Raw genomic sequence first — 15294 nt, 5'->3', positions numbered from 1 at the left:
AAATGACAACTGAGTGAACTGCATAATTATATTCTAAAGATCAAAAGCAATGCTACTGATTGCTACTCTGAAGTGACTCTACAAATCCATACTGGTTCTCAGTTTGGCATATCACATATTAAGTCAAGATGCAAAGCATAGCTTTTTGTGCAGGCCTCAGCTCCCCGGAAGACAGCTCCATAGCTGTGACCAGGCATTTGTTTATCTTCTTAATGGCTACTGCCAGTATTGGCATGGCAAATCTGGAAAGATTAATTACTTTCTTAATTTTGTAATTAATACGTTCTTGTGGCCTCACAAACTTCTGCATACTCAGGCAGGATTTGAAATCTGCCCCTATTCCTATCTAATATTTAATGTATGGAGAAATCACAAAGCAGCAACAGCAGGTATTCAGGAGCACCAGATGATCAGAGGGAAGTTACCCCACATGCAACAGCTTTACAAAGGCCAAAAGACATATTTACCTTACAGCCAAAATAAAGCATTGTTTTAGTAGGTTTGCATCACAGTAACATTTAAAAACCAAATCTTTTATGTGAAAAATGGGGGCATCAAATTTCACCAGCTTTGGAAGTCAGTTATATGGCACATGGAAGAAAGGAGCCTTCTGAACTGAGGCTCAGAGGCCAGAGGGTGAAAGTATAATGTTAAAGGAGAAAAGGGAGGACCAAGAGTGAAAAATTAAAAAGACTGAAGGAAACACAGATGTAACTTGGAGCCTAGATAGAAAATGTTTTAAAGGGACAAGGTAAGTGCTACCAAACCTTTACCAAAGAATCTGAAACTTACTATATGACTGAAAGGCTCAAAAACCAGCCTAGGAGGCAGATGTTCTGGAACTCACACAATATACAGTAGAACTAGCACGTCACTGGCACTGTATGTGGATTACCTGACCAGACTTAGCTCAGGAAGGACGAGGTGGAGAGGGTGTCCAGAGCCTAGCTGAAGGGCAAATGCCAATGTCCAAACCAAAAGGAACTAGAGGGCGGGGATTTAGCTCAGTGGTTTCACCGCCTGCTGCGCAAGCACAAGGGCCCAAGTTCGATCCCCAGTACCAAAAAAAAAAAGAGCATGTGAATCAGAAGGAAATATGGGTGAAACCATACGCTTGAAAATAGTCCCTAATTCCCACCTGCCCCTATGGCTCCAGCTCAGAACATAGGAAGCCCTGGTTACACCTGAGTGTGCCAGAGGAGACTCTACAGAAAGGCTCAAAGTCCAGCCCTTGCGCTTTACCCAAAGAAAATTCACTCTAAATGGGTGACCCTTGCCACTTGTCTACATCTTTTCAGGATATTAACTGGGTACCTTAATGGGCAAAGAGGTCAAACTATTCACTTTCTACTTATTTTTGCAATTAGGAAATCAAATGAAGGTTCAGTTTAGCAATGTCTTAAAGGCTCATAAATTTCATCCAAACAAAAATGGCAAAGCTGAAGTGTGAAGAGAAAAGGCACAATATGAAGGTCTGAGGCTCATGTAGAGGATTCATGCCACAAACAGCAATATGTGAAGGGCCTTTGCTTTCTGTGACTACACACACCCAGCCTGGGGCCACACTCTCATGTGCACACTACATGCACGCTAACCGCATACACATACATTCTCTCTCTCCCCTCTCTCTCCTTCTCTCAATGACAAGCACCCCGCAGATGGCTGATTCTATAACATGTAGCACCTGAGTTAGGAAAAATGTCTAAGAGCATATCACTGACTCCAAACCTACTGCCTCCATTGCCACATAAACCTCATTCAAAAGCTATCCAAAGGGCCATGGGGGTTCATTTATGTACTTGCTCTTATTTTGTATCTTTAGGGGAGAAGAGACAGGCCTATGGTTTTCCAGCATACACTACTGCTTTCTGCATAAAGAACTTAAGGGACACAGTTAGTGAAGCCTCGTAATGTCCTCTCTAGAATCAATGACATCCATCGCTCCCAAAGCAAAATGTATAGCAAAGGACAATGGGTACAAATTTGAGGTGTTTCCTATTCCTGACTCAAATCACCTACAGTTTACACAATCCCAAAGCAGAAACTTAAATGTAGCTATATAACTGGCAGGCAGGCAGGCTAGAAAATAAGTATGGCCCTTCAGTAGCCTTTGAATGGAGTGTAAGTTGGCTGTAAGAATTACTTAAAATGTTTAATTTCAATGTGGTCAGAAACAGGCAATTAGAACAAGCAGTCCTTCAGTCAGGCAAAGCGGAGAGAAGAGCAACTCCAACCAAACCAAGAACCACAAGGTTGTGGCATTTTCAAAGGGAATTTAAGTTGGGTCACTAGAATGATTAGGTCTGAGGTCCTCCGATTTATTTACTGAAACCCTGGATACAAATGTGCTTTGAATTGCTGTGACAGATTCGCTAAGAGGAGAAATCAGTAAGATGGTGTACATACCATAGGCAGGGGCAGCTGTGCTGTAACCATATGGTGTTCCATAGCCTAGTGCAAAGAAAAAAAAGCAGATCAGTCCAAGACTAAGGACAAGTGGCAGTGGCCCACCTGGCCTGGCACCCTAGGACCAGAGAACTTCTGAGGTCTCCTGGCATGGTGGCTCCTGGTGCCTGCTTAGACAGAAGCCTCTGACCACAGCCCATGAGCTTCTCCCTGACCTACCACAATACCCCACCTCTCTCACAGGATTTCTACACTATATTCTAACTGCCAACTTCTTGTCTGTGATCACAAGAGTGGCAGAGACCTATCTTACTCATTTTTACATTTTCCGAACCTCACAACATATACATCATTTGTTGAACAAAAAGATACACCAAACCATTCAAACTACCAATTTCTTAAAGTTGAAAAACAGAACGTTCCAAGTCTAATTTGAGAAAGTAGTAGCAGAACAGGCCAAGGCTTCAAATATCATTAAAGAGGACATGTGAGCCCAGGGGTGAGGTCTATGACTTGCTAATACCTAAGTGCCTGCCCAGCACATGGTCTCCCAGTAAATGTTACTGAACTTGACACTGGCACCTGAGAAACACTCACATTATTAGTAGAAACTAGTACAAAACTCAGATGTTTTTGAGCCAATTAGTTCTGATTTCTTATATCTCCTTACTTGCAGATGTTATATTTGAGTTGTGGTTTTCTTGTCTTTAATAAGGGAAACCTCCCAAGCTAAGTTACAGTATTGTAGAGATGAGAGTGTCATGGTTAGAAGCTGCAATTTTTTTCAGAAAAACCACCTAAAAATATGCAAATATAAAATCACTTGACTAAATTTTTGGAACTTATTTCTAAAACAGAAGAAGGATACAACATCTACATAGGCCCTACACAAATCTGCACCTAAAACAAAAGATTTTCTTATTACAATTCTTTTCCTAGAACCATTTCTGCTACTCAGAATGACTTTCCTTGCCTCCTCTGGATGACCAATTGCAACTCATTCCTGTGATCAGGATCAGATACCATCTCCCCTGGGAAGGCTCCCAAGCTGTCTATTGCTTGTACACTCCATGTTACAGCCTGCATTACAGTGCACTGTGCTTATTCAAGGGTCTGTTCCCACCCCACGTGATCCTGAGCATTCATTGGGATGTAGTATAGGCCTCAGGCATCTTTCCATGCCCAGCTTTCAATCTCCTGTGTGAGACAAAGCGTTCAAATGTATGCTAAAGAAATGCACTGCTTTTAGGCATCAAATAACGGTTTTTTGCTTTTTAGTCTATACTTAAATCATATACAACTTGGAGTAGTACAACTCAGTCTTTGTGCTCACTAAATCATGTATTTCAAGAGGACACAATATAGCTGAAATAAGCAGTAGAACAGAAGGTGGTAGCAGAGGCCAAAAGAAAAATTAATGCTTTAAAAAGGCTGTACATCAAATCTATTCCAGGAAATGGGAGCTGTTTTGTTACAGCTACAGTTTCAAAGTTTTAACAAAATCTCCTTAAAGAGAGATGAAATTATAACTGCTAAGCTGGTCACTAATCAGGCCCCTGGGATTCTAACCTTGACTTATTTTTTACTGGCAAGGTGTCTTTAAATTGTACCGATTATTTAACCTCTCGGAGCCTCAGTGTCATGTGCAGTAACTGAGCTGGCAAACAACTTTATGTGTAGAAACATCTATGACAGTCCTAGTTGCACAGAATATACTCCACAAATGGCACATGACCTATTCATAATCTAAACAGACCTAATCTGAATCTTTTCAAAGCCATTAAAGAACTTCCTTTCTAAAAGCTTCAGGAGACAGGCCTTTCAGAGAGGTCAAAGCAACGACATAAGAGAGAAGCCACGAGCCTGGCACCCAGCAGACATGAATAATTCCTGTAATGACCGCCATACTCAACCACAGCTGTCCACCCCTCCAGCAGGAGGCACACAGCCCAAGATCGCGCAATAGCAGACACAACCAAGTGAAGTCCCAGTGGAAAGGTTCATCTCAGTAACTTGTCCATTATTATTCAATGAAAGCTTTGCCCTTTCCATAATGCAATGAGGCTAAAAATATTAAATTTCAGCAGAGAAAGTGAGAGATGCACAGAAGAATCTGCTAAGAAACTCACATGTTCTTTCCCTTTAGTGCTTACCTTTAGTGTTTTCTAGCTAATTAAATAGCATAATCATTGCAGTCAGTTCCTCCTAGGCAATTCTTGAAACCTCATTCTTTTACATTCTATACATTCCATCCATCAATTTTGCTTTCTATCTATTCCTTCAGTCTCTTCACAAATTACCACTCATTTAGTGCTCTGTATCCCCTGGCTGCCTGAGTCCAGCACCTGGTGACTCATCTACATCAGCCTTCTAACAGGTCTTGTCATGCTGATCCTTGGCCCGGCATCTATTCTTCACAGTATAGAATCAAGTCTGATCTTGTCACTTCTCTGCTTCATGACTTCCCACTGTATTTAGGATTGGAAGATCACAAAATCCAAGCCATCATCTCCAGATCCAATCTGAGCTACCCACTTTAATCACTGAACACACACTTCACTCCCAGCATCACCGGGGCAGTGTTTTCCGTTTGCATACAGACTATCCCAAGCATCGCTCAGGCAGGTGTCATTTCAACCAGTTGATTCTTGTATTGAATAAATTTGATTATATTGCCATTTTTAAATTTCCTGTTATATTATCTTCTTAAAATTATCCAAAAAATGCAATTTTTGGTCTTGTATTTAAATAATTGGATTGGTAAGTGGTTAACTCACATTACTCCTTGGTGTCTTCCTCCACCTAAGGCTCTCTGCACTCCACACATTTAGACCTTCTTCAGATGAGCCAAGCTCCCCACTGACACCGCCACAGCAAATGCAGTTCCACGAGTGCAACAATGTCTCACTCTGGTCTTTTCTGAGTTAACACTTACTCCTTCTCCAATTTTTCCACTAGACTACAGCAGGGTCCTCCATCACACACTCCCATAGCCTGATGTCCTCCTCCATCATCAAAATCATCTCACATTATGACTGTTATTACTTGATTAACATGCTTCACCCTTCACAACGGAAGTTGCATGAGAGCAAATTCCAGGTATGTGACAAAGTAGGCATACTCTTTCTTTTTGAGACACCTTTAAGAGATATACCTGGGATTAACTTTTAATGGTATAATTCCAAAGCTACATCACTCACAAAACTTCTCAAATGACCTACTCTGACTCTCAGAGGAAAACACAATCTAACAGAACTCTAAGGGATGTTACCTTAAAAATAACAATTGCATAAGCCCCATTCTTTAGATAGAATTTCATCTTGATCAACTACAAGTGGATTCCGTAAATAAGGAAATAGTTCCACAGTTTCAATACTGCAAAAAACTTCATTTAACAAGTCAGGTGTACATCCTTGTCTAAAATAATACATGGGTTAACAAGAAAGAAGAGAGAAGGCAGCTTTCCAGATCTCCCTCAAGCCAAGTGGAGCATCGCTCAGGCTGCACATTTGGTTGCATACTATCCCAAGCAGGTGTCATTTCAACCAGTCGATTCTTATAATGAATAAATTTGATAAAATTGTAGCTTTTATACTTCCTGTTAAAAATACGCAACGTTTGGTCATCCTGTATTTAAATAAATGGATTGGTACCAAATGGTTAAGTGAAATTATCTGTATGAAAATATGTGGTAAACAGTAAGTTCTGGATAAAAAGTTCTTTTTTTCTTTCTGTACTTTTGCCTTTGATGGTTTTCAAACACTGAGTTTAGCAAATGGTAATAATGCCGGGCTTCGCCAAAATTAAGAAGCTTCCTAATCATTTTTCTCTCCTGTTACACTCAACCCAACTTCCATGTCCCCAAAGAACACAACCTGCTTAGATGTGCAAACCCCTGGATCTGTGGAGCGTCTTTTGGATTCCCCATCATCAAAATGCCTTCCCCAACCAAATACAATATTGCTTATCTGTCACCTCCTTCCAGGAAGGCTCTAGGTACTTAGTAGACTTCAGGAGAAAAACTATGACATTCCCTTCTTCTGAAGTTGTGTACACTCATCTAATACCTGGGTTATATTTCCAGAGACCCCGTAAACCCTTGCAAAATGAATGACATGCTGTTCCTCAGACCTGAGCTCAGAGGGCGCAGTTCGTGTCTCACAGGTAGCACTAACCTGGAGCTATGTAGCCAGGAGCAGCCGTAGCCCCAACGAAAGCTCCCCTTGTCAGAGTTCCTCTTCCTCTGCCTCGAACCGCCTGGACTGCTGCAGACACAGCTGTATTCACAACACCCTTTGCCTTTAAAAAATAACATATTTTTATCATTGAGAGAAAGAACTATCAGCTTTTCTTCTCTTTGACAAACAACCACCATAAGGAACGATGTTTCTACAACACAAAAATGATACCTGCTTTACAGAGCTGTTCTGAAGAATATACTGGGCATATAAAGTATTCAGCTAACACTTTCACCCTTGAAAGAATTTGTACTTTACCACAAATTTTAGTTGTTGAATTACATTCCAAGTCATTTTCGACCTGACTTAAGTAATTATAGACACTGGATACCCAGGTTCAAATGCCACTGGATTTTCTACTCAGAGGCAGACTGTATCCCAGTAACAAATTATCTAGAATTAGCTGTGAAACTGCCTGGGGTTAAAAAAAGAACAGACAGGGCCAGGGATTTAGCTCAGTGGCATCGTGCCTGCCTTGCAGGCAACAAGGTCCTGAGTTCAATCCCCGGTACCAAAAAATAAATAAATAAAATAAATTTTTAAAAGAAAAAAAAAGAACAGACTAAGGCAGGAAGACCAAAGATGAGGGTGGCAGGTCCTCGTCTGTGACCTCAGAAAGGTCATGAGATTTTTTTGTTTTTCGGGTTTTTTTGGTACCAGGGATCAAACTCGGGTCCTTGCGCTTGCGCAGCAGGCACTGCTGCTGCATAACCACTGAGCTAAATCCCCAGCCCTGTGAGATTTTTTTAAGCTTGTTTATTCTACTATATTTATATATGTGCCTATCTTTTTCTATATCAATTATTAAATACCACCTCTAAAATTCCTTCTTGTTCTAAAATGACATGGAACACTGGTGAAGTCACATAATAGCTCTCCTGGCAGTCTCCCCTGTAACTGTAAAATGAGGCTAATGATAACGACTTTGTTTGCCTCACTTTAGAAAAAGCAACTGAGAGAACAAATATGAAACCCCTTTGAAAAGAAGTGGAAACTGAACATTTAAGAACATCAAATGGTATCAGGTTTTAAATTAAATATTATACTTACTATTTACACTTAAATATATTACACAAATATATTTTAGTATAAAATATATACTCAAAACTAGAAAACACTAAAATTCCCTACTATACCCAAGGTGAGAGGAAAGTGGTGCAGAGCCCCAAAGCGCACTGTCCAATCAAGTCAACAGCCTCAGAAGCTAAGAGTCAGAGGACGCACATGTTCATCTCACATGGAAAAATCATCACCCTCCTTCCTTCCAGGATAGCTACTACCCTCTGTCTGTTATGACCACCCAGAGGATACTTTCAAGGTCAAATGTATTGTGCACAGGGACAATCATTTTTCTTTTTGCCTAAAATAAACCAACCCACACATCCAAAATAAGACTGATTCTCAGCTGTCATGCACACTGAACAAAAAAGTTTTACAGCTTCTAGTATGGAAAAATTCTAAAAATGAGTGAACATTTTTTAACAATATGGCTTAGTTGAAAGTAGTCAGGAAGCAATAAACTGGCAGCAGCAGAGAGATTCCACACAGATCTAACTCTACTAGAGAAAAACTAAACTACCTAATAAATATTTGTACCTAGGCTTTCTAAACAGTAAAATTAACTGTCTAAATATAAGATGTAACCCAGGAGAAATACATACATACATACATATGTATATAAGGGAAGAATGACCTTTCTACTTAATCTAGTTTGTATTTGGACCTGTATTTACTAAATGCTTTAGAAAAAAAGAGATCTTATTTTCTACATATGTAATTTAAAGGCTTTATGTTTATTTAATCTCAGTAAAAATTGGTTTTGTTTATACTATGACTCCTAGAATGTAATAGTGTTTATTATAGTTGACACAAGAAGTTTGACTCAATACAAAACAACTGTCTCGGTGGATATAACATTAATAGAATGACCGTCACCTTTGGACGGAGAAGATCCAGGTTGAAAGGGAATCTCTACCCTGTATTAACTGTGGGAGGATATGCCTCTCTCTTCTTAAAAAGAGATCAATAAATTTGACATGTGTAACAGAATCTAAATATAATGTTTAACATAGAAATTTAAATAGTCTAAAGATACTCCTATCAAAGTAAGCATTTTTAACACATTGTTTCTATCACACAGTATATTCACATATTACTATTACACCAGCACTCTCCATGAGGCAGAGAATGTCTTAAATTTACTCACATATATTTTTCTCATATAATCATGCCCATGGTACATATCTAAAAAATATTTTTGATACATAAATGGATGGAAGAGTCTTGTATTGAAAAGCATGTAATTGGGAGACTGTGTTATCCAAATTCCTTGTGAAGGCCTCCAGTGGCGCTGCCAGTAATTCAGACACAGTACAGTGTCACCTTTTGTACCAGCCACAGAGGAAAGCCCCAAATACACAATGCAGAAGGACACAGCAGGAAGGAAGTGGGAGAGCATCTGCAGACTCAAGGAAAGTGAGCCACAGGCAGTTTGAAGCAGCCTGGCAGCGATGAGCAAGACAAAAGCTCACACCTACAGAAAGCCTAGCTCGCCTCAACATCTTACCTCATCAAGAATGACCTCAACCCTCCCAATAATGTCAACAGCCTCTCTTTTATAAATATAATTTGCCCACAAAACCACAGAACAGGGACTTACAGTTCCTAATGTATATTATTAACGATCTAATTCAAAGAAAAAGCTGCCAAATTCATGAAAAAGAACCACCTCAGAAAAAGCTAAAAGTAGCACATAGGAATTTAATTCTTACACCATTTTCCAAAGACATTGCAAAGGTTTTGTTTAACTCATACCTGAGGAATAATCTTCTTTTTCTTATTATTTGCTGCATTGGGTCCAGAAAACAGCTTCTCCAGAGCAGCTAAAGCTGCACTTGCCTTTGCTACTTTCTTATTTGGACCTGCGCCTCTGAATTTCTGTCCATCTACTTCTACCTGAAATAAAGAACATCACTTTGCAATTATCCCATGCAATTCCTCTATGAAGTTTTAATTTTAACATTCCATAACATGGAAAGCACCAGAAGTTAAGTAGTTCCAAAAGAACTGACAAAGTCTAAAACTTTTTATATATCAGGCCAGGATATCCTGTCTGTGAGAAGACCATAAGAATGGCATGTATGTAGGCACACACCTCCATTACAAACCGCTTGTCATGGCTTCCACCAGTCTCTGAGATGAGTTCATATTTGAGACCTCGTCTTTTTTCATTGAGCTCCATTACAGGATTTTTGCCACTTGCAGTGAGGATAGGGCCCTGAGTTCTTACCTAAAAGACAAAGGGAAGCTGGAGGGTCAAACATGTAAGATTTTTCTCAATTTTTATTTTTTATAAATACATGTTTGCGGTACACAATGATCACATTCCTTGTGGAGAATTGGTACATGTATATAACATCTTAATTTCAATCACGTTAATACAATCATGCTAAAAAGCGCAAAATTCTACTTTAAAGCATCTGAGGGTTAGGATGAGTCACCTCTGTACACTGATGGCAAAATATCATCAAAGGGGTGGAAACTCTACAAGCAGTAAATGCTATAGTCACCTGGCCAACCTGCCTTCAAACACCAGTCCCAACAGACCAGTATTCAGGACTGATGTAGCCTCGCCACTCTATGGTCATCCAGGGTCTGATCTGTCCTGTTCATAACCTAAAAATAACATGAAATGACTAACAAAGAGGACAGAACTTGGATTCACATGATGCCAGAGGGTTTGCTGTTTTTCCACCTTTAGTGTTAGGAAGAAATAACTCTAAATTTGGGATATGGGAGGAAATATTCTTTCTTAAAAGATTTAAGGGCATCTTAGTAAGGTAAAAAAAAAAACAATAGGCTATACACTATAGTTGTGAAATTTAACAACAACAAAAAAGTCATTCCCTGCCTTCAAGGAGCTAGGGTATACTGGACAGGACAGATTAATCACTGTAAAACAATGCATGTTACAGCACAGATATATGCTATGGAAGCACAGCAAAAGGGATGACTTTCCAGTACAATCTGGACAGTTTTCTTGGAACTGACATGTGAACCCAGCCTTAAAAAACTGAGTTTTAGGGCTGGGGATTTAGCTCAGTGGTGCCGCCACCTGCCTTGCAAGCGCAAGTTCCCAAGTTCGATCCCCGGCACCAAAAAAACCTGAGTATTAGACCATCATTGGGAGAATCACAGGAAAAGGACATCCTGATAGGTAAAAGAGCAATGCAAAGGCCCAAGAGAGGCAGAGAACACTTGTTTGGAGAATGTTAGAAAGTTCAGTCTGACCATGTAAGGGAGTACGGAGAAGGCAGAGTGTTAGAGTCTCAGCAGAAACATCCTGGGCAGTGCCAAGTCACATGGGACTTTGCATACCAAGCAAATAAGCCTTGACTTTATAACAGATAGTGGGAAGCTACTGAAAGAGTTTAACCTGGAAAGTAACAGGACTAGACTTGGCTTGTGGTACAAAGAACTGGCTTGAAGAAAGATAAGATTGGAAGTAGGGAAAAGAAGTAATTCATGTAAGTGTGAAGATTCACATGAAGAAAGAAGCTAGCACCACAAACAAACGAACAAAATCCACAAAGTACTAAAAGTGTGACAAAGGAAAGGATCAGAGATTGAGTACCTTTTGAGTTCAGGGATCATGTCTGTAAGTCCATTAATAGTAATTGCTCAAAAAGTGCTGAACAAAACAGATGCCTAAAAGTAGCATTATAAGTGTAAACCTAATGGGCATCAAGATGTTCTTAATACAATACTCAGCGGATTGGCTAAGTAGCAGCTGAAGTGAAACAGCGGGCAATTTTCAAAGAAAGTTTAATACACATTCATGGATCTTTTGCTATAAACTCCTTTCTTAATACATTTTCATAATTTATATTTTTAAAATTTCTACTCTCCATCTTTTAAAGGTAATAAGTAATTTTTTGAAACTAGATTTACACTAATCACTCTCTGCTCTCCAAACCTTAATTATAAAAATGAGTACAGACATAAATTTGTGTGAGATGGGGAGATTCTGAGGACTGCACCCAGGGAGGGCCATGAGATGCAAGGCAAGTGTTCTATCACAGAGCTACACCTCCAGCAACCTCCCTCTCTTTAATTTTGTTATTAGAAATCAGGATTTAATTAAGTAATCCAGGCTAGCCTTCAACTTGCAACCCTCCTTCCTGCCTTGGCCTCCAGAGTAGCTGGGATTACAAGTATGTGCCGCCATGCCTGAATTGTAGGGCTAGAAGTATAGCTTGGTGGGTACATATTAAGCATGTGTGAGGCCCTAAGTTTGATCTCTAATGCCAAGAAAGAAAACACACTTGAATTTCAATTAGTGACTATTTTTAATGAAAAAATGAAAAACAAGGGCTCCCCCTCTTGCTCATTACCTCATTATACAGAAACAAGAACAGACACAGCTACTACCAAAACCTCCACATATTCATATGGCTGCTATTAGTGTGGCCCACCCTGCTCTCTCCCTTTCTACTTAGCAGCCTGAACTTCATAAATCCACAAACCCTTTCTTCTCTTGTTAAAAATAATACAGCTGGGAAAGCAACACTTTGCCCTGTGACCACCAACTATGAACCAGCAGTACTGAACACAGCCAGGTGCCACATCTGTCCTCCACAGCATCCCATGGACAGTCCAGGACCCTTTCTCAGGCATCAGCCCCCATCAGTCCACTCCACAGTGGTCCACTTGGCACTTCTCAAATATGTGCTTCAACTCCATCGAATGGTGCCTCCTCCTCTCCTTCAGCCTAGAATGCCTTCCTTCCACCTCTTTCCCATGTAGCAAAACTCATCGTCTACCTACACTAACTCTTACACTGTACTATTACTTATTGTACAAGGATATAAGAGTGTAGCACTTACACAAACACTTTCTCTTTCAGACTTTGCATCATTATATTTATTCTGCAGTCATAAGGCTTATCATACTACATTATCCGTTGTTATAAATTTGTCTTTTTCCCTTTTAGACTCAGAGAATCTTCAGACTCTGGATACAATCCAGTAGCTAGAGCTAAGCAAGTACTAAGAGGGACTTATGGACTGAAAAAAACACTATTAAGTCCTTAATAAATACTTATTCTTGGCCAGCGATGTAGCTCAGTGGCGCAGCACCTGCCTGACAAGTGCAAGGCCCTAAGTTTGATTCCCCAGTACAAAAAAAAAACACAAAAAAACACAAAAACCAAAAAAGTAAAAGATTTATTCTTATAAATGACAAAGTAAAACAAAAATTATTGTAAGGTCTTACTGTTACTCAAAGCCAGTTTTCTTTACAGAAAATTCAGTAAGCATGAGTTTCATGATCTGCCAATGTTCTGTGCATGCTGGGTACTTGGTTTTCATTCCATTCTGCCGTCTTTAGCAATAAGCTTATCCAGATGCTAAGGTACATTCTACATCAGGTTATTCCTACCTCTCCTTTGGAGTTGGGACCATCTATATGATGGCCTAATTCTCACACCCCAGTTTAGCACACTCTTTGAATAGCCTCAAATTTCTTCCACTAGATCTTTTAACTTTTTTACTTTTTAGTTGTTGTTGATATCCTTGATACATTATACTTGTAACATAACAGAAGCAGCCTCTGTGGCTAGCAACAGGGAAATGCTGGTTAAATTAGGGTCGATTCATGTGCTGGACAATATACAATATTGTCAGATATTTATAGAAATAAGTGAAAATAAATCAAGATGTAAAACGGCACAAAAATTCAATTGCCTTCATAAAAATATTCATGAAATAAATCTGGGTAGATATAAGACGAAGTATTAATGTCTACCTCTGAAATACACAGGTTTATACATGCTTTTGATTTTTTAATTTGTATTTACCAAATCTCTCAAATTTTCTACAATACATATATATTACCTTTTCTTTCTAACAACAATACACACACACACACACACACACACACACACGTATGTAAGTATACCTCTAAGGTACTGGAGGTTTCAGTTGTAGAATTTCCAGTATTATTGCTTGAGTTTGAAGACATTGTTTCATTTTTGCCTTCATTATCTGATTTTTCATCGGAACTCATACATTCAATATCTGCATCAAAGCCTGTTGGGTATCCCATTGCCTGTAATACCTGTGCAAATTACATTAAGATGAAATTTTATTCACACATTAGAGACACACATTTTATTCACACATTACAGAAGAGATGAAACATGGAGAACGAACAATTAAAATTCTTAACATCTGGGCTCATGAAACATCTTTTAAGAGCACGACAATGCTAAATCTATAAATCCTTGGTTAAATAAGTATACCTACCAGGATTGCATTGTAGAAAAAGAGAAGAAATCTCCTCACAGTAATCAGATTTAAAATAAAAGATAAAAAAAATGCAAACCTGAGGTTGCTCCCAGTTCATTAATTTGGACAAATGGCACAGCCAGGTTCAATCAATGGGATGAGGGGAAAGTCAAATAGCACATTGAAAACAGTACACTGGGCTAGAAAGGAAAAGACCTGAGAATCTCTTCTCAATTTTGCAAAACAGCAAGACTATCTATAGTAGTTGATCTCTAAATTCTCTCCCCCACTCCACCCCGTACTGGGGATCAAACGCAGGACCTTGAGCTTTTGACACCGATGTGGCACCACTGAGCTAAATCCCTGGCCCCAATTTCTAAATTCTGTGGCACAACCCATAAAGGGAAAGTGGCCTGGAAAGGGAATTACAACATCTAAAGCTTTCTACTCGAGTGTGCTTTCGACTTAAATCAGGGTTCCCATCTCCCAGGCCATGGACCAGGACCAATCTATGGCCTGTGAGTGACACAGCCCCATGGCAGAAGGTGAGTGAGGCTTCATCTGCTCCCCATCACTCGCACTGCAGGCTCAGCTCTGCCTTGACAGTAGATTCTCACTGGAGCACGAACCCTACTGTGAGCTGCACATGCAAGGGACCTTAAGTTGGGGGTTCTATTTTATAAAAATCTAATCCCCAGACCAACCAACCAACCAACCAACCAACACCAAAGCCATCACCATTGCACGCAGGACCACACATTCCCAATGACCCATCCATGAAACCAATCTCTGGTACCAAAATGACTGGGGACCACTAACTTAATTCATAACTGAAATCTGGAAAAAAAAGATTCAATCTCTAGATTTACTTTATTTCCAAGTGAACTAAGCACAATTTTTGGCTTGTATTTTCATCCCTTTCTCACACAGCTTAATTACAGTAGGTAGGTAGGTAGTTTGCTGGGGACAGAACTCAGAGCTTCTCCATACAAAGCGTGAGCTCACCATTGCGCCACACCCACGGCCCTTAATTACAACTTTAAATCAGAGGATACAGGGATAAGTTCCTAAAGGCTGCTGTATTTGTTTCAGCTTTTAACTGTTTGATTTGCTGAAGCAATATCATATTTCTTTATTATACCAGATGTACTCAATACATAACTCAAAAAACTGTTACAGTAGCCCCATGAATGAGAAATGCCCTCACAGATAATGGCATCATATGTCAACAATTTGGCCAACAAATAAAAAGGCGTTAATCTAAACAATTTTTTTAAAGAGGCTTAAGTAGAACTCTGTACCAAGAGAACTTGAAATTAATCCATCTAATTCATACATGGAGAACTTGGGATTCTCATAAATAA

General features: G+C 39.5%; 1 protein-coding gene across 16 annotated transcripts in view; it reads right to left on the bottom strand.

The window, feature by feature from the left end:
- Positions 1-15294, bottom strand: part of Strbp (spermatid perinuclear RNA binding protein) — a 184496-nt gene that overhangs the window by 56004 nt on the left and 113198 nt on the right. For 10 of the 16 annotated variants that reach the window (XR_015439755.1, XR_015439756.1, XR_015439757.1 and 7 more), the window contains exons 13-17: positions 13602-13760; positions 9799-9933; positions 9459-9599; positions 6582-6705; positions 2407-2451 (exon numbers count right to left, since the gene is read on the bottom strand). Coding sequence is in view for 12 of the 16 variants with exons in the window: in XM_087182804.1 (XP_087038930.1) it covers positions 2407-2451; positions 6582-6705; positions 9459-9599; positions 9799-9933; positions 13602-13760 (604 nt within the window). In the remaining 4 variants the exon portion in view is untranslated. Of the gene's footprint in view, positions 1-201; positions 243-275; positions 2452-6581; positions 6706-9458; positions 9600-9798; positions 9934-13601; positions 13761-15294 lie in introns of those variants that run through there. The other 6 variants (XM_087182802.1, XM_087182799.1, XM_087182801.1 and 3 more) reach the window with 3 other exon arrangements.

Source organism: Heterocephalus glaber, unplaced genomic scaffold (genome assembly GCF_053883595.1).
Source record: "Heterocephalus glaber isolate CG9 unplaced genomic scaffold, H.glaber_assembly_v1.0 deba00001479, whole genome shotgun sequence".
Classification (NCBI taxonomy): Eukaryota; Metazoa; Chordata; class Mammalia; order Rodentia; family Bathyergidae; genus Heterocephalus; species Heterocephalus glaber.
Note: the sequence above shows the minus strand (reverse complement) of the source record. Positions and strands in the feature narration are given on the sequence as shown.